The following is a 22,753-nucleotide window of genomic DNA, read 5'->3' as shown; positions in this document are numbered from 1 at the left end:
TAGACCAGTAGTCGGTGGACACAAGTACATAGATGTTCGCCACTGATGGAGTCGTGTGTACGATTTCAGGTAACCCCCTCAGTGTCAATTACGGTCTGAAGATGGTGTACCGAACCACCAAAACAGGTATCCATATGATAAATAATATCATAAGGACGAATGTAGGTGTTCCATTTTATTGCATTATCAGAGATTACCTGAACAGCTTTAAATTTCGTGGCTGTCAGACAGGATCATCTTCCTGCACGATAACGGCCGGCCCCACACTGCCAATCGGACGGAGGCTACACTTGAGAGATTGCCTTGGGAAGCACTGCAGCGTCCTCCATACCGCCCGGATCCTTCACCGTGTGGCTTTCACGTGCTCGACGACCTGAATAAAGACGTGCAAGTACGTCGGTTTCAGTTTGACAAGGAACAGAAAGAGTGAGAACGAGGAATGGTAGTTCTGCAAGGTTCGCAGAAGAGTTTCTGTGAAGTTTGGGAGGTAGGAGACGAGGTACTGGCGGAATTGTAGCTGTGAGGACGGGTCTTGAGTCGTGCTTGGTAGAGCGTTTGCCCACGAAAGGCAAAGGTCCCGAGTTCGAGGCTCTGGCAGGAAGTTCCATATCAGCGCACACTCCGCTGCAGAGTGAAAATCTCATTCTGGAAGAGTGAGAACGGTAGTGGATATGCCAGCCGCCGACCGTATTCTGCAGGACAGGAACTGATAGTCTCGTCTTAACGCATACGCTGATTGCTTTCGCATGGAACCAATCCATCGTGTACTGCAGATGAAATGTTTTCACTTGACTGCCCCTCAAATTTAGCTAAATAAAAACATGTAACAGGAAGTCTGAGAGACTGCGGCCGCCGTTTCATGTGGCGGTGTAATGCGACCACTGTGACCGGCGGTTATCGCTTTGAAAAAACGCTGTAGCCATAAATTTTCTGAATAAAGCCATCTGTATCGCTTAGAGCAAATGTCGGAGTAAGCCAACGGCGTACTATCTGGAGTAGCGCTATGCCTAGCAAAGCATTGCGGTTTTCAAACGAATTTGTAGTTTCCTGCCAGATTTTCTTTTAACTTTTTCCAACGTGAGATTTTTAGAGAAATTTGAGATGGTAATTAGTCCTATAGATTACATCCATTTAAAAATTAATCCGTCCCCAGGAGCCAGACGAGGAAATACAGTAGAAGCACACTGGACTCGGATTCGGGCCAGCGGCGGTTCAAATACCCTGATCCAGCTGTCCCGATTTAGATTTTGAATCATTTCTTTAAATCGCCGAACGTGAAACCTTTATTTTTTTTTCCATCCTACGAAGAACCGGACTAACGTACTTTCGTACAACGTACTTATTGCTTACAGAAGTTGACGACAATCTACTGTAGCAGGCATACTCTCTCCAGTGTAAGATATTCTTCTGAAGATGTCTGGGTGGCTGTGAGCTGAAATATCGTGGTAAGATTTCGATGTCATCCGGCTGCAATCTCGACAAATCATAGAATTCTCACTAAGCTGAGAAAACGCCTACCTATAGGTAGACATCAGTATTGTAGGCTGTGGGGCTGGTGGAGTACTTTCACCGTAACATGTCGGGTTGCCAACACGCTAGGGATAATGGCGTCATTAACATGGTGGAAATTTAAAAATGCAGAATTCCACTGATGTAAATCCAAAAACGCATGATGGGATGTTAAAAAATATATCCAGGACCTGGCAGAAATGCTGGGAAGAAGTTCAGGGGTTGTAGAGGATGTCTTGAACAAATCGAGGATAGGAGCCCGTGTCCGGAAACGTCGTGCAAAGACGCTACCGAGCGTCAGAGTTATATGTGCCGCCGCCTGCCACTAGGCAACCCCTTCGGCAACAAACGTGGCTTTGTACGCTGATGTACCGTAGCCAGAACATCTCGCGATGTTGTTTGTTATTCGGTGATAGCTACTGATTACCACGACTGTCACTGGGGAAGAAGGAGCTAGCTACTAGGTAGAAGGGCCTTACCTCCTATGAACGTTCCCTTGGTGGATCAGACACGGCTTTCCTTCTGCAGTTTATTTTTTTCTTATGTGCCGAAACACACTGAACATTTTGGAGGGCTCCAGGAGATAAATATACTGCGCACTGAAACTTATTCCGAAAGGATCATTCACCGCATTCGTATGAGACTGGGCCGTTCTACGCAGCAGCCTGCTCAGTCTTCTCCAGTGGCGATCGTGGCAGTCAGTCGCCATCACTGAGTAACAAACAACACCGCGAGGCGTTCCGGCTACGGTATGTCAGCGTAGAAAGGCACGTTTTCTGCCGAAGGGACGACTAAGTGGCAGGCGCCGGTGAAATGCCCCGCTTACTACGCAGGACAGGACAGGTAGCTTAAATTGTGGAAAGGGGCCAAAATAAGGGGCTGTCAGTTACACTCGAACATACAACTTTATTATTTGATCAAACATAACAAGAGGCCAAAAAAAAATTTTTTTAAACACACAGCCATAATCTTTGGGACTTAATTACCGGCTGAAAGCCACTTTAATTTTAAAACGGCTGAAGGCCAATAGCTTAAAACGTAACCACAGTCATAAATTTAAAAGGTAAGCCTTATCTTCAAACAGTTCTTTAGTTAGGCTGAAATAAACAAGTTAAATTCAAATCGGCTGAAGGCCTAACACTTAAAACTCCATAACTTTAATATTTTTTTAATGTCAAAGGCCTTACGTGAAACTGTTCTTTTATTTAGGCTGAAAGCCTTAAGAGCAAAAGAACTCAAACTCCAAATCGGCTGAAGGCCCAAGACTTAAAAGCAAATGCAACAACATTAAAATTTTTTAAATTCTAAAGGCCTTACGTGACACAGTTCTTTGAACTAGGCTGAAGGCCTTAAGAGCAAAACAAGTCGGCTAGAAGCCATACAAGTGCAGACAAGAAGAACAAATAAAAAAAATAGGGCACTACACTCAAGAGCGCTCATATGTTAGAGGGTCGGCCTGGAATTCCACCAATGCTTGCTTAGGTGAGACAGGCAGTCGGGCCAACCATTAACGATCCGGTGACAACCCAACCGATCGACAGTCAATGGACTCATGATCAAGATAAGTTCCGCTCGACTCTTGCACCAAAACTCGAACGGTGCCAGCAGTGGAGACCGGAACAACAATCAGAACGGATCCCAGACAACACATAAGCGGTGGACGACTCGAATACACATCGTCTAATCAGACGACCGACCAAACAGCCATGCAAGGTCATTGCCACTCAGATCTTGTGTGTCGGCAACCGTCGGGCGAGTGACGGCTATTCGCGCCACGCTGGCGCTGCATGCCCCGCTGGTGCTACAACGTGACTGCTCCAACGGACCAACTCCTACGCATCAGCACGGAGACAGCACTAAAATAACTGGGCAGTGAACATCACAGGCTACACACAATATCACAAACACTTGGACAAAGAACGCGACCAATGCTAAAAGCAGCCACTGTGCAATCACCAGGACGAACCACGAGTTGAGACACACACCGCAAACCATAAGCGATCGGCGAGCAAATACACGTCGTCCGGTAAGACGACCAACCGACGATCGGCCAAGACCATTCCCAGCCATGTGTGCCCGCAACGGTCGGGCGAGTCATAGCTATCCGAACCTCACTGCCGCTCCAGCCCGACCGAACTTCTGCTGCATCCCAACTGTCCGACTGCCCGGTCCGAACTGCATTGCTGGCGCGTTCCAACTCATTGGACGATGCATGACGACTAGGAACTAATAGCAGTCCGGCAAAGATAATACGGCAGGGCCTATATCGATAAACGCAGCTGCTGCCGCTCACGGGCAGGCAAGGTAGCAACTCAGTGACACCAGTAATTGAAAATTAAAGTAAAAAAGTAAATGAAAATTAACATAAAGAGGTGGCAGTTACGGTAAAAACAGGGTGTTAAATAACAGATGGCACGAACACGAGCCATGCACCGCTCAGCCGGTGCTTGCCACTTCGACGCTCTGTAGCGCCGCTGGGTGACGCTTCGAGACACACGTTCCTGTCTTCGACTGGTTCCTCAAGACACCCTCTACAACGATATTGCAGTGCCTGTGTCGCTGAAGAAAATAATGCAGCGTCTTATTTATCCACCGATACTGGGCAGCAATTTTCAGTTAAAATGTCCTCCCCTCTGATGTGTGTGTAAATACAGGTTGTGACGCAGAAGCAACAGCATACGGAAGTTCGGGTCTGGCCGTGAGTCGCACAGAGGATAGCCAAACGGTTAAGGCGACCGCTGCCGTAAACTTGGAAATCCGGATTCGGGTTCCGATGCGGCACAAATATTAACTGTCATAATTCCTTTATACAGCTGATAGTTGTTCGTATTCGCTACTGTGAATACATTTGATATACCCTCTACAGTCCCTCGAAGTTTGTCGCAACTTTTCTGGGACACCCTGCATAAGGCCAATATGGCGGACGTAACACAGTTGTGCATTCTACCCTGTTCTCTTCCCCTCTCCGACCAATCCCAGTGTAGGAGGGAGCCAATCAGCATGTAGTTCCAATAAATAAATACATTTTTAAAACTCGACCAGTCGACGGGTGTACTGCCGGCCCATAGTGTCCAACAGACGACCAGAGCGGGCGAGACAATTACACCGACGCCACCACAGACGCCGACGGCAGCGTCTGAGCGCCCGCCGACGCGCGGCCGCGGGCGCGGACCGCGGAGAGAACGCCTCGCGGGGGGAGGGGATTTAAGACGGCCGCCCGCCCTCAGGAGCTCACTTCGTCAGCGCACCTGACGATGGCCACATGTCTGATCGCCGAAATATTGTGCTTGTCGGACACTATGGAACGGCTGTACACCCGTGGACTGTTCGAGCAACAAATACGCCGGGAGAAACTGAAGAGTTACACATTTTCAAAAATCCAACTAGCCAGCTTATGCTTGTAGCGCTTTCCCCTCCCAGTCTCCGGAAGTTATTAAAATGCTGCCTCAAAATTGCGTCAAGTTCGAAGATATTTAACATAAAATTATCAGGACGGTGCATAAGTTCGGAGCGCTTTAGTTTGTATACAGGTACTCTGCTTGCTAAGAGTTTATTTATCGAGTGTCATTTTTTATTTGGAGTTCACTGTTGCTGTCTGAGTACATATATTGTCATTTTGTCGTTTGGAGATTGCTAGTGGAGCTGTGGACGCCGGAAAATGGAATGCCAAGTGGACATATCGATACCTTTGCGACATATTCTTCTGTTTGAGTTCAGTGGAGTGGTGACAGCAGCGGAGCCAGCCAGAAACATTTGCGCCGTGGCTGGGGATAGTGCCATATTGGACAGGTGGATCGTTTTGACATTAGTGACTCTCCACGTTCAGAAAGACCTTCGGGGGTTGCTGAAGATCGTTTAAACACATTAATCCACAATGATGCACGTCAGTACACTCAAGAGCTGGCAAGTGTCGTGAGATATTTTCATGCAATAGGGACGGTTCAAAAATTCGATGTTTGGGGCCGCATGCTCCGAGCCACAATCATAAAAAATCGGTGGGTGGCCGTTTGTGCACCTCTGCTTGCTCGTTACCTATTGGCTCGTGAACAACCCCGACCGTTCCTATACTGTACCGTTACTGGTGACGCGAAATGGTGTCTTTATGCTGACATAAGGAAAAGAAGGGGATGGTTCAGCCCATACAAAGCAGCAGCGCCCCGTACAATGACCTGCGGGCATCCACAAAAGACAACATTATGCATCTGGTGGAACAGTGACGGTGTGGTGTAGTACGAGTTGCTCCCTCGAGGTGTGAACTTCGCCGCTGACATTTATTGTCAACAGCGTGAAGTGACGCTACGCCTCGATAACGCCGGCCCGCATTCTGCTAGACTCAGAGAGAAGCACTACACAGCAGTTGGGTTGGGCTGTCACTCCGCAGCCACCTTGTTCGCCTGATCTTGCGCCCTCAGATTTTCACCTTTTCCGCTCTCTATCGAACAGCTTTCAAGGAAATTCCTTCGGCGAGTTCTTCGCCTCAAAACCACGTGATTTCTACAGTCGCCGAATCTAAAAGTTACCCAGCGATGGCAAACTGTTGTAAATAGTGGAGAACACATTTTTATAACTCAAGTAACTGTTGCGTTTATCTGTTGCGTTCATTAAACTTACGGAAAAACGTTACGAACTCGCGCACCAACCCAATACGCAGCCTTGTTGCGCATTATTTCCGTGAAGTTCAGTGATAGTCACGTTCACATACAAACCTCTGTTCTTAATCAGCCTAAAATAGGTTCAAAGATATGCATTCTTTGTGTAAAATAGCTTAAAATGTTTGCCTCTGTATTACATACACACGCACTCGCCCGGCGTGCTCCTGTAATTATCCAGAAGCTACGTAAAGGGTGTAGCTCGCAATATGTCATACTACTACACGAGAGTAAACAGTGTTCTTACCGCGTAAAAAACACGTCTGGTATCGAAGCCAGTCAAACATTATAATGACCCACTCAAGTTAATTTTTTCCCACGTCTGTGACGCTTAGCAAGTATCAGAATATTCTTTCCACGTCTAGAAAACCTGCAAAAACACGTTAGCAACCCCAAGAAGTGCAATTTTTACGCAATTTTGGTGTCGCAAACGTGACTGCGATGTCTAAAGTAAGTATCAGAATGATATTTTCATGCCTAACCACATATGGCCTACTAAAAAGGTACCTAAGCGCCTTGTGGAATATGAAAATGAGTATAAAACACACACTCCATAAATACTTAAAAACTAATTTTTGCTTATGCAGTGTGATTGACTAATTAGTAATATGTCACTATTGAAGATGCGTTTTGCTGTAAATACTATTCTTTAAAACTTAAAAATGGCTAAGTAAGATCAGCTGCTGCCTTAAGCTGATGTTGCCTGCCTTCACCAACAGGTGGCGGCTTTCAAACTTCGCTCTGCGTCCACACTTGGTTTAACTAACGGCAGCACTTCACTTCAAATTAATCATTTTCCGTATCTGTGATGCTCGTCACGTATCACAATGTTCTTTCCAAGTTTAAAATGTCTGCAAAAATGCGCCCGCAATGTAAAAAAGTGTAATATTTACATCAAATGTCGGTATGTAATTTTCTACGTACACAAAATACGTCTGATTGATGCCTAAAACATTATTGTGAACTCTAAAGTAAGTACTCCAGTGTAATTCATTAGGTTTGATTTGGTGTAAAGTCACAGCACATCTTCTATAATTAAATATTTCCGCCGGCCGCGGTGGTCTAGCGGTTCTAGGCGCTCAGTCCGGAACCGCGCGACTGCTACGGTCGCAGGTTCGAATCCTGCCTCGGGCATGGATGTGTGTGATGTCCTTAGGTTAGTTAGGTTTAAGTAGTTCTAAGTTCTAGGGGACTGATGACCACAGATGTTAAGTCCCATAGTGCTCAGAGCCATTTGAACCATTTTTTAAATATTTCCGTATATAATTGTTCTCAAGATTTATTGTAGAAGGGACGGAGGTATGGCAGCATGTTGTACGCTGGAAAAACGTAATTTATAATACTGATTGAGAATAATTCCTTATATTACAAATGAAACAAGCGTACTAGAGATTAAGTACAATAATAACCTTTGGCAAAGGTGTCAAAATTTACTATCGGAGCCATGATGAGAAGGGTCTCTAAAACGTTTCTAGACTTATTTCATATAATCACGTACTAAATACCACCAACCTCGAGTAGAATACATGATGTGAAAATATACATGTCATATAGCCAAAAAGCAAACAAACTGAGGAAAAAACATAATAGGAAGGAAGGACGGTTTTATTGCCTTGTAGGAATTGAACTGCATATTTTTAGTAATGCACAACGAGGACTTCTATGTTTAAAAGCATCGCAACTGAAGACTGACGGAAGTGAAACACCTCGAAATAATATGCTGCAGCAAGACAGTCAGTATGTCGAAAGCAAACTGTTTGTTTGTTTGATTGGTTAATTGAACTGCTTATCACTTTTAGAGCGCAAAAAAAGTCTTGTGGGCGGCTTATCGTTTGTCATGATGAATTTCAGGCGTCACCACAAGCACATAATACAATTCGTGGTATTTTATTCATCTCGTGTCTGGAGCAACTTGATACATTTTTGAGACAAGCTGATAACACGTTCTATTTTTGAAATAAAATTTTGCCCACCTCCATCTTTTTTTTAAATTATCCTCCATCTCATGATGTCACACATTCAGAATAATTGACCTCACTTGACATCACCGTGGCTGAGGATCATCGACGACATAATAGCAAAAATGCCATTATTGGGACATGAAGCGCGACATCTATATACGAATCCATTGCTATGGGGTAAACGGGCGAATGGACGAGGGGGCGCCTTTCACCTTTTGCCGTTGGCCGTTTGCATTCGCCGTTGGCCATTGGCCGTTACTCATTCGCCATTTGCCCATACACCTCTCAGCACGAGTTTCGGGTCTACATCATGAACTACTGATAGCATTTTTCTACGACGCCATCATTAACCTTCAGCGTTGGTGACGGCACGTGAGGTGAATGATCTTGATCATGTGACATCATCAAAATAACGGAGACATCATCAAAATAACTGATAATTTATAAAATCAAAGATGGAGGTGGTCGAAATTATGCTTCATCGAGAGAAAATGTATTAGCTTGCCCCAAACATGTCCCAACTATGAGATTCAAATTACAAACTTTGCTATGTGCTTGTGGTGACGTCTAGAATTCATCACAGAACACGATAAGCTACCTTCATATACTTTTTGTACTCGATAAATCATTTTACCAAAAACTTTACTTTCGATATATCGACTCCGTCTTGTGCCACCATCTTCTTTGGAGCTGTTTCATATGCCATTATCTTTGCTTGTGCTGCGTGTAAAAATATGAGAACCTTTCGTTGTGTACTTGAAAAATCAGCAGTGTAAGTCGTACGATAGAAGAGAATCGCCAAATCACTTTCCTCATTCCTTCTTTCCTGTATGTTGTTCACGCAGTTTGTCTTTTGGCTAGAATATATATATATATATATATAGTGTGTGTGTGTGTGTGTGTGTGTGTGTGTGTGTTTTCCTTGTCAAACCGCTACGTACTACCGCGGGTTTGGGAGAAACTGTCCGATTTCGACGCGCCTGGTATTATGCTGTACGTATATTGATCGGATGATAAAAGTTTTAATGAAGAACTTATCTTTACTGTGTGTGTGGTATCTCGCCCGATTCCACAATTTCTCTGAGCAGCGTACGTATCTAAGTGTGTCATTTGTTACGAGCTGATCGTATCGTTGGAGATAGCTATCTTCGCTGCGAAATTCGGATAAGGCTGTTACAACGGATTAAAAAGACGAGTATATTTTCTATGCCACCGACGTTGGCGTGCTATTGCGGCAGTTGTTGACGGAAGCCACGCTCTGCTCGAGCTGGGAAGTGCGCCATCAAGTCGCGAACGATCAGTTACTGAAACATTACGTAGCTCTGTTCGTCGAGTCTTAACTGGGCGGTTGCCGCTGTGAAAAATCGTGAGACAGGTCTCTTTCTCTTGTTGACATCACTGCATTTGCAGAGGAAGTCAGTTGTTATCTGTTGTCGTTACACCACCGTGCGCATGGCATGCGAAACCGTACGCGTCTTGTGAGCGTCGGCTTAGGATCATGTTACGTGTCACGTGGTCTGAGGTGAGGCGAAGCAGTGATGGAAGGAGGCACAGTCAGCTAGAGGCAGTTCAAGATCTTACTGCGGACAGAACGCGAGCCGTAACCGCCGAGGTAAAACTAAACTAATTGTCCACTCACAATGGGACTTTCCTGCTATGCAACTACTGATATGGGCAGTCGGACAAGAACTGAATAAGTAAAAGGTGTAAAAGAGGACATTAGTAAACCTTGCTTACTTCTGTGTTCTTGTTGGGCTAACCGCCAGAAGCCAGTCGTTGGCAGAGTAAAGTGTTTAAGTTCAGATTTGAGGAAGTGGTGTGTGGTTGTTGTGCGGCAGCCGAAGAAGGTGGTGCGGCGCAAGCGGAACCGCGGCGAGCTGACAATGGACCTGAAGGACATGGTGGTGCGCAAGCGCATGGCCTCGCTGAACGCGTCCGCCATCCTGGCCGCCAGCTACTCCGTCGAGAAGCGGCCGCCGCGGCTGCCCGCGCCCGACGGCCGCAAGAAGCAGTACCGGAAGCCGGCCAAGCACAAGGTGCGTACTGCTCCACACCGACCAGTAACCGACACCGTCTGTCCTACTACTTTTATAAAACATATCAATTACGCCACCATCAGTGTCACCTTAGGCCCCTATGCAAACTGAACTCTCGGTGCATTAGGACAAGCACCATGTATACTCACTGCTCTCAAGGATTTCTGCAAGTTTATGACGACCTGTACTCCCACATGCACTTCAGTGATGGATCAGTTCTTCCCCCCCCTGACTCTCACCCCATCACCCATTTCTCCCCCCCCCCCCATCCTTCAACCCCTTTTGTCTACCTCTCCGCCCCTCTGTCTCTACCTCTCCGCCCCTCTGTCTCTACCTCTCTACCTCTCCGCCCCTCTGTCTCTACCTCTCTACCTCTCCGCCCCTCTGTCTCTACCTCTCCGCCCCTCTCTGTCTCTACCTCTCCGCCCCTCTCTGTCTCTACCTCTCCGCCCCTCTCTGTCTCTACCTCTCCGCCCCTCTCTGTCTCTACCTCTCCGCCCCTCTCTGTCTCTACCTCTCCGCCCCTACCTCTCCGCCCCTCTCTGTCTACCTCTCTTTGTCGGTTATAAATTTCTTATATTAATATAGGAGCGATTTCAGTGCCATACACACGTTCATTTGATGTAAAATACACGCTACGAATGACATATCATTGAGAACTGCATCAGTATCATAAGCAGTAGTTCGCGTCTTTTAATAATTCAGTTCATACGTGTTATTTGTAACCACACATTTTGTAACTGATAACACATGTAGAGAAGGCAAAATAGCGTGGTGCAGGCCACTGATAAATTAAGCGGGTAACTTTGTTTTCTTAGTGACAGTATGTACTGTTCCTCGCATACTGTTAGCGTAATACGACTGGAACAAACGGATGGTCCCACTGGTTACTTTCTAGGGCGGAGCGCAAGAGAAGGAGAAGAGCGCAGAAGACAGCGGCCCAGGGGAAGGAGAGGCCGCCCTCGCAGCCGCCTCCGCGGCGCCCACCGCCCCCTCGGCACCCGGTGCCACCCCCGAAGGTGGGTCGCCAGTGGTGGCGCAGACGGAGGTCGTGGCGCCGCCGCCCGCCCCCGCTCCCGCCCCCGCAGCGGAGCCGGTGCTGCCAATGCCGCAGCCGCTGCCGCCTCCGACGCCGCCGCCGTCGGTGCCGCACTACCACCACCAGCCGCCCCCGCCGCAGCACGGCGCTCCGCCCCCGGCGCCGCCTCCGCCACAGCCCCCGGGCCTTGACGTGGTCGGCAGCGGCGGCGTCATCGAGCTTCGAACCACGTCCTCCACCACTTCGCCCAGCAAGAAGGTAACTCGACTGCTCTTCCTTCTCCTCTTCTGACATGTCTACTCCAAGACGAGATGCGACTGCGGCTGCCTTAGAGGAAATGGGTAGAGAAGGGGCAACTTGTCTCGGGCGTTGCCATAGGGCTAACACCGAAACAACTGGAGGTACACGTAAAACATCGTCCGAAATTGTGCTAAACGCATTCTCTGAAAATTATTTCGATCAGTTAGTTCATGGGCCGACAGGAATAGTAAACGGTTGTCAAGACACTTGACCTCTTAGCAACAAATAATCCTGAGCTAATAACGAGCATCAAAACTGATACTGGGAGCAGTGAACACAGGATTGCTATAGCGAAATTGAATCTTGTAACCCCCAATTCCTCCCAAAACAAATGAAAAATGTACCTGTTCAAAAAACAAATAAAAATTCGAAACTTCCTGGCAGATTAAAACTGTGTGCCGGACCGAGACTCGAACTCGGGACCTTTGCCTTTCGCTGGCAAGTGCTTTGGAAGGTAGGAGGCGAGGTACTGCCAGAAGTAAAGCTGTGAGGACGGGGCTTGAGTCGTGCTTGGGTAGCTCAGTGGGTAGAACACTTGCTCGCGAAAGGCAGAGGTACCGAGTTCGAGTCTCGGTCCGGCACACAGTTTTAATCTGCCAGGAAGTCTCATATCAGCGCACACTCCGCTGAAGAGTGAAAATCTCATTCTGGAAATAAAGGTTCATTTAACACCGTTCTCAGAGACAATCTCCACTCCTTCCAAATTAAGAGTGTAAGTGTAGACCAGATGTGGCTTATATTCAAAGAAATAGTATCGACAACAATTGAGATATCTGTACCAAAAACAAACGACGGAGCTCATCCCCATTGGTACAAAAAGCGGGTCAGAACACAGTTGAAGGAAGAACGAAGAAAGCATGCCAAATTTGAATGAACGCAGAATCTCTAAGACTGGTGATCTTTTACAGAAGCTCGAAATTCATCGTGGACATCAATGCGAGATACTTATAACAGGTTTCACAACAGAACTTTGTCTCGAAACATGGCAGAAAATCCAAAGCGATTCTGGTCGTATGTGAAGTATGCTGGCAGCAAGACAAAATCAATGCCTTGTCTGCGTAGCAATCGAGATACTATCGAAGACAGTGCTGCCAAAGCAGAGTTACTAAACACAGCCTTCCGTGAAATGCCTTCACAAAAGAACAGGAAGTAAATATGCAAGAATTCGAATCAAGAACAGCTGTCAACATGAGTAACGTAGACGTAGAAGGTGAAGGAACTTAAATCACTTAACAAAAGCGAGTCTTCCGGTCCAGACTGTGTACGTGTTACGTTTCTTTCAAAGTATGCTGATGCAATAGCTCCATACTAACCAATCATGTACAACAGCTCGCTCGACGAAAGATCCGTACCCAAAGACCGGAAAGTTGCGCAGATCTAGTAAACTCATCAGAAGATCAAAATAAACTGCAAAACGATTTATAAAAGATATGTGAATGGTGCGAATTGTTGGCAGTTGACCCTAAATAACGGAAAGTATGAGGTCATCTACACGAGTGCTAAAAGGAATACGTCAAACTTCGGTTACATGATCAATCAATCAAATCTAAAGGCCGTAAATGTAACGAAATACCTAGCGTTTAGAATTATGAACAACTTAAATCGGAATGAATACTTAGAAATTGTTGTGGGAAAGCGAACCAAAGACGGTGTTTTATTGGCAGAGCACTTAGAAAATGTAACAGATCTACTAAAGAGACTGCCTACACTACGCTTGTCCGTCCTCTTTCAGAATACTGCTGCACGGTGTGGGATCCTTATCAGGTAGGATTAACGGAGTACATCGAGAAAGTTCAAAGAAGAGCAGCACGTTTTGTATTATCGAGTAATAGGGGAGAGTGTGTTACTGACACGATACAGTATTTGGCGTGGACACAGTTAAAACAAAGTCGTTTTTCGTTGCGGAGGGATCTTCTCACGAAATTTCAATCACCAACTTTCTCCTCCGAATACGAAAATATTTTGGTGACGCCAAACTACATAGGGAGAAACGATCATCGTAATAAAATAAGGAAAATCAAAGCTCGCACGGAAAGATATAAGAGATTCGTTTCTTTTTCCGTGAGCTGTTCGAGAGTGGAATAATACAGAAATATTGTGAGGGTAGTTCGATGTACCCTCTGCCGGGCACTTACGTGTGATTTGCAGAGTATCCATGCAGATGTAGGTGAGGTTCCCGGTTACACAGGTTCTTATCGTCTTCATTTTAACCTGACTAATCAAACCGCTCAAATTAACAAGTTTCTGAAGTAACCGAATTTCAGTATTGTACTGCTGTTACCTCCAGTAATAAATGTAGAACTCGAACAGGTATCGAAAAATTGTTATGAAGCTGAAGGAGTAGAAGATCACGATCGATACCGGGCGGAGGCTGACGCAGAAATTGGTTTCTTGTCTCCAGGAAAGGTTGCGAAGGTGAAGGAGACGGGACGGCAACAGAGCGAGGGAAAGGTCAGAAGCTGATCACCTCTCTGTATCGTCACTTTTGGATGCTAGCAGTTTTTCATCCTGAAACAACCATAAACACAAATTATCCCAAGTTTTCAGCACGTCAATAAAATTATAGGTATATCCATCAGATTCACGCTCTCTTCCAAGGAACACTGTGGATGTTTCTTGTGGCTCCTCCCGTGTTTAATCTTCTAAAGCATCTGGAGCACAGTACGTCATTACTAACGGACGTTTTAAAATACTTCCGAACTAGGGCTGCTGCCATGTAGGGGTACTACCGCATAGACGAGGTGGGAGCAAGCCTCATACACTGTACTTACACGCGTACCGTCTAATACGCCACTGCACGCGGCAACAGGTACAGACATGGAAATAAGTATTCATACAGTAGGTGGTGGAAACGGAAATGCCGTGTGACTAGGGCCGCCCGTCGGGTAGACCGTTCGCCGGGTGCAAGTCTTTCGAGTTGACGCCACTTCGGCGACTTGCGTGTCGATGGGGATGAAACGATGACGATAAGGGCGACACAACACCCAGTCCCTGAGCCGAGAAAATCTCCGACCCAGCCGGGAATCGAACCCGGGCCATTAGCCATGACATTTCGTCGCATGACCAGTCAGCTACCAGGGGCGGACACAGTAGGTATTGACAAGCTACGATGGTGTGTTGCTACAGTAAATCACCCACAGCGCCGATACGAATAAGTACGATGATGTAGCGTCAGATAACCATGTTCTTGGTAATGAAGCTTCCCGTATGCCATGAATCTATTCTGGGAAAATAAAATGTTACACTCCGCACGGTCTACGACAGGGCGAAATGTATTCATACAGCGGACTATTTTCAACCAAACGAACGGCTGATGCAGCCCCGGAGTGCATGCCGCACTTGTGTAGTCGTGTGGCGGCCGTGAAGCAGCAGCATGTCGGACGTGGGTACCGTGGAAAAGCGGACTGGGCCGCAAGGGGAAGGAAACGACCATTGAGGAACGAAACATCGTTGTCGCCCAGTGTCTTCAACACAAGGCGTATGCCGAAATTGCGAACATCATAGGACGAAGCCGAGCGACTGCGCAATCTATCATTAAGCGATCTAAGGACAGACGTGTAGTAATAAACAGTGAACGACACGGTCGTATTGTTTCGTAATGAAAGCAAATTTAATATCGTGCACAATGATGGTAGGATCTTGGTCTGGAAAAGACCGATTACAGAACTCGGGTGAAACAACATTCAACCCGCGGTGAAGCACGGAGGTGGTAGAGTGATGGTATGGGGCCGTATGTCAGCCTCCGGTGTCGGAAAATTAGTGTTTGTGGGAGGTACCGGGGACAGATTTGTGTATATGAACATTCTCAAACAGAACTTACAACAGAGTGCTGACGCCTTGAGTCTTCTTAGAAATTATTACTTCCAACAGGACAGTGATCCCAAACATACGGCGCAAATTGTCCGGCTGTGGTTGCTCTACAACACTCTTAAAACACTAGCTCAGAGTCCGGACCTGAATCCCATCGAACACTTGCGGATTGAGCTGGAAACACGAGTGAGAAAACAAGACATCCGTAGTAAGGCCTCTTTGAAAGAGGCTCTCCTTCGAGAATGGGAAGGTATCACGTCGGAAACTACAAGAAAATTGGTCCATTCCGTGCCACGGAGGTTGCGAGAAGTAATACATTGGAGGGGTACGCATACGAAGTATTGAACATGTTCTGGCTTTGTTAGAAGTGTCATTTTCTGATGGTGTATGAATACCCAGCGCAGCAGAGAATTTGGCAGACGTTTTTGTATTTTGTTTTGTAAAAGCTTGTTCATTCTCGTTCTATATGGCGGCATAGCTGCATTAGCGACTGGCCAATGTGTATAGTGCATATCCAATTAGTGTTTTTGGTTTCGTATTGTCAATAAAGGCAGTTTGCTTTTCCACGCTGTAGTGTATGAATACTTATTTCCATTACTGTACGTTATTCTCTCTGTAATGTACCGATTCTCACATCACGGATTTGTTGCTATTTTTCTAACTATAGGCATCGTTATTCAAGTGTGCTCCTTCCAGTTTCTGTAATAATCCAATGTTTGAAAGCAGTGGAAATTTGCCGAACAATAATGACTAGATTTTTTAAAATAAGTGTTGTTTAGAAACTAAAAAATTTAGCACTGCTCCTATTGAAAATTGATATGTCGCTTTTCTTACCCAGTTATTAGTAAAAAATGAAAAAAAAAACGTTTTATAACACACCAAGGAAATACCGAAAAATACCGGTTTTTGCCATTCCTAGTCTGCCAACCTGCTCTTCAAAACGTTCGCCAGTGCATCGCGTTTGTCGCGAGGGCCAGATGCGTGCTGTAGTGGCCAATTTCGCAGATGGACACTACTTTATTTATTTTTATTTCGTGAAATGCAGGGCGATAGAAAAGTCACGCACGCACAGCAAAAAGTGTGTGCATATATGTGTTTATTGTATGAATTTTATTTCATAATCCGGTGGCTCCCAATATTTCTTAGACCATTACTTCTGAGTGCAATCAGACATTAGCTAGTAACCACCCCCCCACCCCCCCTCTGATGCTGATGCCTCCATTATCACCAACTTTAGCACCTAAGTAAATTGTAGAATGAAAGGTTTTTCTTGGAACACTTTTATTTTCAAAATAATGAAAGATTAATGACATTTCCTTTGTACGTATGTATGTGTGTGTGTGTGTGTGTGGGTGGGTGGGTGGGTGGGTGGGTGGTTGGGTGTGCATGAGAGATAGATAGAGAGAGAGAGAGAGAGAGAGAGAGAGAGACACAACTCCTTCTCAGATAAGAAAGTTAACTATCCACAGTCAGGGTAGGCACTTATTCCAAAACATATTTCCCCTGCATTACTATGGTTCAAATGACCCTGAGCACTATGGGACTCAACTGCTGAGGTCATTTGTCCCCTAGAACTTAGAACTAGTTAAGCCTAACTAACCTAAGGACATCACAAACATCCATGCCCGAGGCAGGATTCGAACCTGCGACCGTAGCGGTCTTGCGGTTCAAGACTGCAGCGCCTTTAACCGCACGGCCACTACGGCCGGCCCCCTGCATTACTCCTCTCCATTGTTGCAATTGCTTGACCTGCACAGTGCAACCCCATTTAAGGCCAACCAAGTTGAGATATGTGCACTACACTTATAGTTCGTGGATCACTTGATTGCTGGACTCTGTACTTCTGAACTGGCACAAACTGAACAGCTTCAGGCTATTAATGCTTTGTGTCTAACCAGTCAGGTAATAATAATAATAATAATACTGTGTACAGTCTTAAGTAGTTGTTACTTTGACATGTTCTCAATTAATCCATTCATCTGTCTCAAAGCGAGCAATGAAGCAGTTTCAGGATTACTTCAGGTAGTATCTCCAACTTGGGGAAGACATTTTCTTGAGATATTTATCATTTGTTACGTATATGTCTCACTTTTATCATCAGCAGTGTATGGGACAAAGCGCAACATGTGTGTGTGTGTGTGTGTGTGTGTGTGTGTGTGTGTGTGTGTGTGTGTGTTGTGGGTGGACTTTGTGATGAACGTATGACCACCACATGAGTGCTGCTAATTGAGAGAAAGTAATTATTGATGACTTACATTATCAGTGTTAGAGTCTTACAAAAATGTGATAATAGTAACGATCTTTTGAAAATAATTTAGTTTTGTGACTGACACAGAATCGAATCGGTTAGTTTTTGCCCTTCAGGAAATTTCGTTTTACCCCTTAGGGGGTGATTAAACCCATGCTGCGAACCACTCCTATAACCGCACCCGCATTGTTCATAAAACATGCTCAAAATGGTTGCTCTGTTGAGTAAAGCATGCACGACTCGTTTTTACCGAGTTTGAGATCTCTTTGTGGAGCACATTGCCAACCTCCTCTGTAAGAGGTGTGTGAATAAAGTAATGAGGCTTATTTTTTCTCCTCTTTCATTGCAGTAACACTACAATTGAACTTTGTCCCCTTCAAAGTACTTTCCATGGGAAGCCATAGAGCTCTGGGAACGATTCTTCCACTCCACATAGCAGTGCCGGACCTCTGATACTGGAATAACCTTCAGCTGGTCGGTTACAGCAATCGGAATGTTCTCCACGGCAACCAAAGCGACATTGCTTGAGGCGTGGTTTCTCTCTCGTCACCGGTAATGACACGTTCGAGAAAACGCAAATCATTTTCAATCGATTTCGAAAAGTCAACGAGCCTTTCCATCCCCACGTGCTGTTGGTCTTGGGCGATAGGTTTCACAGAACCAGTTCAGAGCAGATTTTTCTCAAGTCCAATTCATTGGACAATATCTGATTAACGGTGCTGTGATTCAAATGACACTTTGTCCTGCTCACTCTGTCGGCCGATGATTTGCACGCACGAGATCCCGGACTCCGTCGACACTCGCATCAGTCCTTGAAAGGGAAGGTCTTCCATTGTTACTCCGTTCGTCTTCAGTTGACTGGGCCCTTGTCAAAACACTGTCTCCGTAGGGCTGCCGAAGTTTCGCAAACGTTTCCGTTGCACTGTGAGCGAAATACGATGTCACACCATTGCTCGCCCTCCCTGTCACGCATTGGCAGGGCGCATAAGCAAAAAAAAAGCCATGTGGACAACCGACTCGTCACTAGCGCGATCCAACGGGCACTGGTGGCCTGTCACGTGTTCACCTGCCTTCAATGCAAGTCCAGCTCCACTAGCGTTGCCGGATTGAACAGTATCTTGCCAGTCTTCTTTCTTTATTTGCACTCCTTGTATGTAAAACGTAAGTTCCGTCAGTGCCTGCGGCCTGTATTATAGACTCTTCCTTAAAGTTAGCCCCACGGGAAGAAATTTCAAGACCTTACCATCGGCAGAACGTGCAGGTCATAATCCCTTGGAGATAATTCGATCACCAAAAGTTTCTCTTATGAAATGAATTGTTTCGTTACATGCGTGACGAGTAGCACCGTTCTGGAGGAACCTACAATAACGTTGATCTGCCTCAAGAGGCGAAATAAACTGCCTAATGATGTTTTGCTACACCACACAGGTCACAGAGGAAATACGGCCCCGCTACTCGACGACGCGATACGGTTCACCACACTCCAGTTTTGTGACAGTGTACGATATTTTATGAAAAAACATGTGTATTTTTACTTGAGAAAATTCTCTGTTCTTATTGCCGACGCATCCACCAACGTGAAAACACTGCTCGTCAGTGAAGAAAACACTGCCCCATTCCGCGATTCCATGCATGGTACAAATGACCGAAAGCATGCTCAGAATGGTAGCAGTATTCCATTAAGACACCATAATATGCAAGTAGCAAGCCGATTTCGAGAAAATAGCAAGAGACTTCTTACGCGTCCGTGATGTACCGGTGCGTTGCGACCCTGAGTACGAGCTAGCGGCGGTCATGTGTTTACCATGCAAGCTCTGTAATCGGTGGATCGCTGGATGGAGTCTCGCCGTTGTTCTTTTTAATTCATATTTGACCAGATGTTTTCAATTGGTGAGAGATCTGGAGAATGTGCTGGCCATGGCAGCAGTCGAACATTTTCTGTATCCAGAATGGCCCGTACAGAACCTGCAACATTCGGTCCTGCATTATCCTGCTGAAATGTAGGATTTCGCAGCGATCGAATGAAGGGTAGAACCGCAGGTCGTAAAACATCTGTAATGTAACGTCCACAGTTCAAAGTGCCGCCAATGCGAACAAGAGGTGACCGAGACGTCTAACCAATAGCACCCCATACCATCGCGCCGTGTGATACGCCAGTATGGTGATGACGAATACACGCTTCCAATGTGCGTTAACCGTGAAGTCGCCAAACACGGATGCGACCATCACGATGCTGTAAACAGAACCTGGATTCATCCGAAAAAATGACGTTTTGCCATTCGTACACACAAGTTCGTCGTGGAGTACACCATCGCAGGCGCTCCTGTCTGTGATGCAGCGTCCAGGGTAACCGCAGCCATGGTGTCAGAGCTGATTGTCCGTGCTGCTGCAAACATCGTCGAACTGTTCGTGCAGATGGTTGTTGTCTTGCAAACGTCCCCATCTGTTGACCCAGGGATCGAGACGTGGCTGCACAATCCGGTGCAGCCATGCGGATAAGATGCCTGTCATGTCGACTGCTAGTGATACGAGGCCGTTGGGATCCAGCACGGAGTTCCGCATTACCCTCCTGAACCCACCGATTCCATATTTTGCTAACAGTCATTGGATCTCCACCAACGCGAGCAGCAATGTCGCGATACGATAAACCGCAATCGCGGTAGGCTACAATCCGACCTTTATCAAACTCGGAAACGTTTTGGTACGCATTTCTCCTCCTTACACGAGGCATCACAACAACGTTTCACCAGGCAACGCCGGTCAACTGCTGTTTGTGTATGAGAAATCGGTTGGAAACTTTTCTCATGTCAGCACGTTGTAGGTGTCGCCACCGGCACCAAACTTGTTCATTTGCATATCACAGCATGTTCTTCCTGTTGGTTAAATTTCTCGTCTGTAGCAGGACATCTTCGTGGTGCAGCAATTTTAATGGCCAGTAGTATAAACAAGGATCAAGCATGGAAACAGGAAAGAGGTGTACTGAACCGTGAAAAATGAAGAAAAATAGGAACAGTGAATGGTCCAATCTGAAGATATGGAACATCGAACGAATTTGAAGAGCTATGGCGTCGTCTTTATGTGGTCACCGTATTGGACTCCAAAGTGGGAGGCTTGTGTTCAAGTCTCCATCGTCTACCTTTTTTTTCCTTCACACAATTACGCACTGTCCGTCCGCTCATTGTGTGTCTGCCGTAGTGTAATGTCCATCTGCAACAGCGAGGTGTATGGAAGGGAGCTACAATGGAAGTTGATTCCGCACAGCCGCGCGGGATTAGCCGAGCGGTCTGAGGCGCTGCAGTCATGTACTGCGCGGCTGGTCCGGGCGGAGGTTCGAGTCCTCCCTCGAGCATGGGTGTGTGTGTGTTTGTCCGTGGGATAATTTCGGTTAAGTAGTGTGTAAGCTTAGGGACTGATGACCTTAGCAGTTAAGTCCCATAAGATTTCACACACATTTGAACATTTTTTTAGATTCCGCACAACATACCAAAGCACGGTTTTCTCGCGTAAGACCTACTACTTACTCCGAGGCATTTGCTGGTTTGTCTTCGAAATCTTGTGCTTTTCCACTGGTATTCGACAGTCGGATCTCGTAATTACACGGCGATGAGCTCAAGACGCGCGTACCGCCTATTTGTTCTACATAAGTACCACGTGTTACGACTCTCCCGTTAGAATATTTTTCTTGTAACACGGTTCACTGGTTCACACCCGTTTATTTGGTTTCATTTCTGTGAGAGGTCTATGTGGCATCTCGCCCGCTGTCACTATTCATCACATTTACTTGCAACGGTAATAGATTTTTACCTCATGACTCATATTCTATAACTAATGTATAGTACAATTGCTAAGAGTGCAGAAAGAGAACTCACTGAGCGGACAGTTCAAAATTTTCTGAAAAAAAAAAAAATGAGGCACGAGCGAGATTTGACCACGTGTCTCCCACTTCGCAGTCCAGTACCGTGACCACGTAACCACAACACCGTAGCTCCTCAAATTGGCTCCATGTTCCACAACTTGAGCTTGCACCATTCACCATTTCTAAATTGCTTCTTGTTACACAGTTCAGTACACCTTCTTCCTGTTTTCATGTTTGATCTGCGTTCAGTGTTCGACGGGCTGTCCACCGTGCCAACTTACCACTAAATCCGAGGGCGGTGCGGTGAGCAATTTCCATTGTCAGTTACATCTACACTACGTGACCAAAAGGTATCCGGACACCTGGCCGAAAATGACTTACAAGTTCGTGGCGCCCTCCATCGGTGATCGTAGAATTCAGTGTAATGGTGGCCCACCCTTAGCCTTGATGACAGTTTCCACTCTCGCAGGCACACGACCAATCAGGTGCTGGAAGGTTTCTTGGGGAATGGCAGCCCATTCTCCACGGACTCCTGCACTGAGGGTAGGTATCGATGTCGGTCAAAAATATCCCAAAGATGTTCTATAGGGTTCAGGTCAGGACTCTGTGCAGACCATGTTATAGGGATGTTATTGTCGTGTAACCACTCCGCCACAGGCCGTGGATTATGAACAGGAGCTCGATCAACACGATCGCCACCCCTGAAATCCTCTCCAACAGTGCGAAGCAAGAAGGTGCTTAAAACATCATTGTAGACCTATGCTTTGGTAGTGTCACGCAAACCAACAAGGGGTGCAAGCCCCCTCCATGAAAAACACAACAGCACGACAACACCATAACACCACCGCTTCCAAATTTCACTTTTAGCACTAAACACGCTGGCAGGTGACGTTCACCGGGAATTCGCCATCGGATCGCCACATTATGTACAGACATTCGTAACTCCACACAACTTTTTCCCCAACTCCATACAACATCGGGGTTTACGTCTTGCGATCGGAGCGTTTTATACTAGTCCCGTCGAGAGTCTTCATGCTGACGCTGGTGAATTGCCACTCACCTACCGGCGCGATATACTGCTTTGTCGGTATGCCTGTCGGCTACTGTCAATGCCCGACCACCCGTCTTATCGTTCCTTTTTTTGACGACTCTCTCGACCGTCAATACGGGTTGTATGTCTCTGCCCTGCTACCCCCTGGAGTTGGCTTTCGTCGCCTCCTTCAACACCTTAATTTTTCACTCCCTGCAACCTTTCGAGTGGGCGAGAGCCACACGCCACCTTGGCTCCAGGCTCAGGTTCGCGTTCACCTTGACTTCAGCTCGCTTCCAAAGGAGGTTACCCCCG

General features: G+C 46.4%; 2 protein-coding genes across 2 annotated transcripts in view; both read left to right on the top strand.

Moving 5' to 3' along the window:
- The window catches only part of LOC124550805 (flocculation protein FLO11-like), a 139,994-nt gene extending 129,728 nt beyond the window's left edge, over positions 1 to 10,266 (top strand). Inside the window, exon 11 of the mRNA XM_047125531.1 lies at positions 9,958 to 10,266. Within this exon, the coding sequence (XP_046981487.1) occupies positions 9,958 to 10,266 (309 nt within the window). The remainder of the gene's footprint in view (positions 1 to 9,957) is intronic.
- Positions 10,267 to 11,330: 1,064 nt separating this feature from the next.
- LOC124550804 overlaps positions 11,331 to 22,753 on the top strand; it is a 65,923-nt gene continuing 54,500 nt past the window's right edge. Inside the window, exon 1 of the mRNA XM_047125530.1 lies at positions 11,331 to 11,452. The gene's annotated coding sequence lies outside the window, so the exon portion shown is untranslated. The remainder of the gene's footprint in view (positions 11,453 to 22,753) is intronic.

Source organism: Schistocerca americana, chromosome 9, assembly GCF_021461395.2.
Source record: "Schistocerca americana isolate TAMUIC-IGC-003095 chromosome 9, iqSchAmer2.1, whole genome shotgun sequence".
Classification (NCBI taxonomy): domain Eukaryota; kingdom Metazoa; phylum Arthropoda; class Insecta; order Orthoptera; family Acrididae; genus Schistocerca; species Schistocerca americana.
The sequence above is the reverse complement of the archived record's forward strand: the minus strand, read 5'-3'. Positions and strand labels throughout refer to the sequence as shown.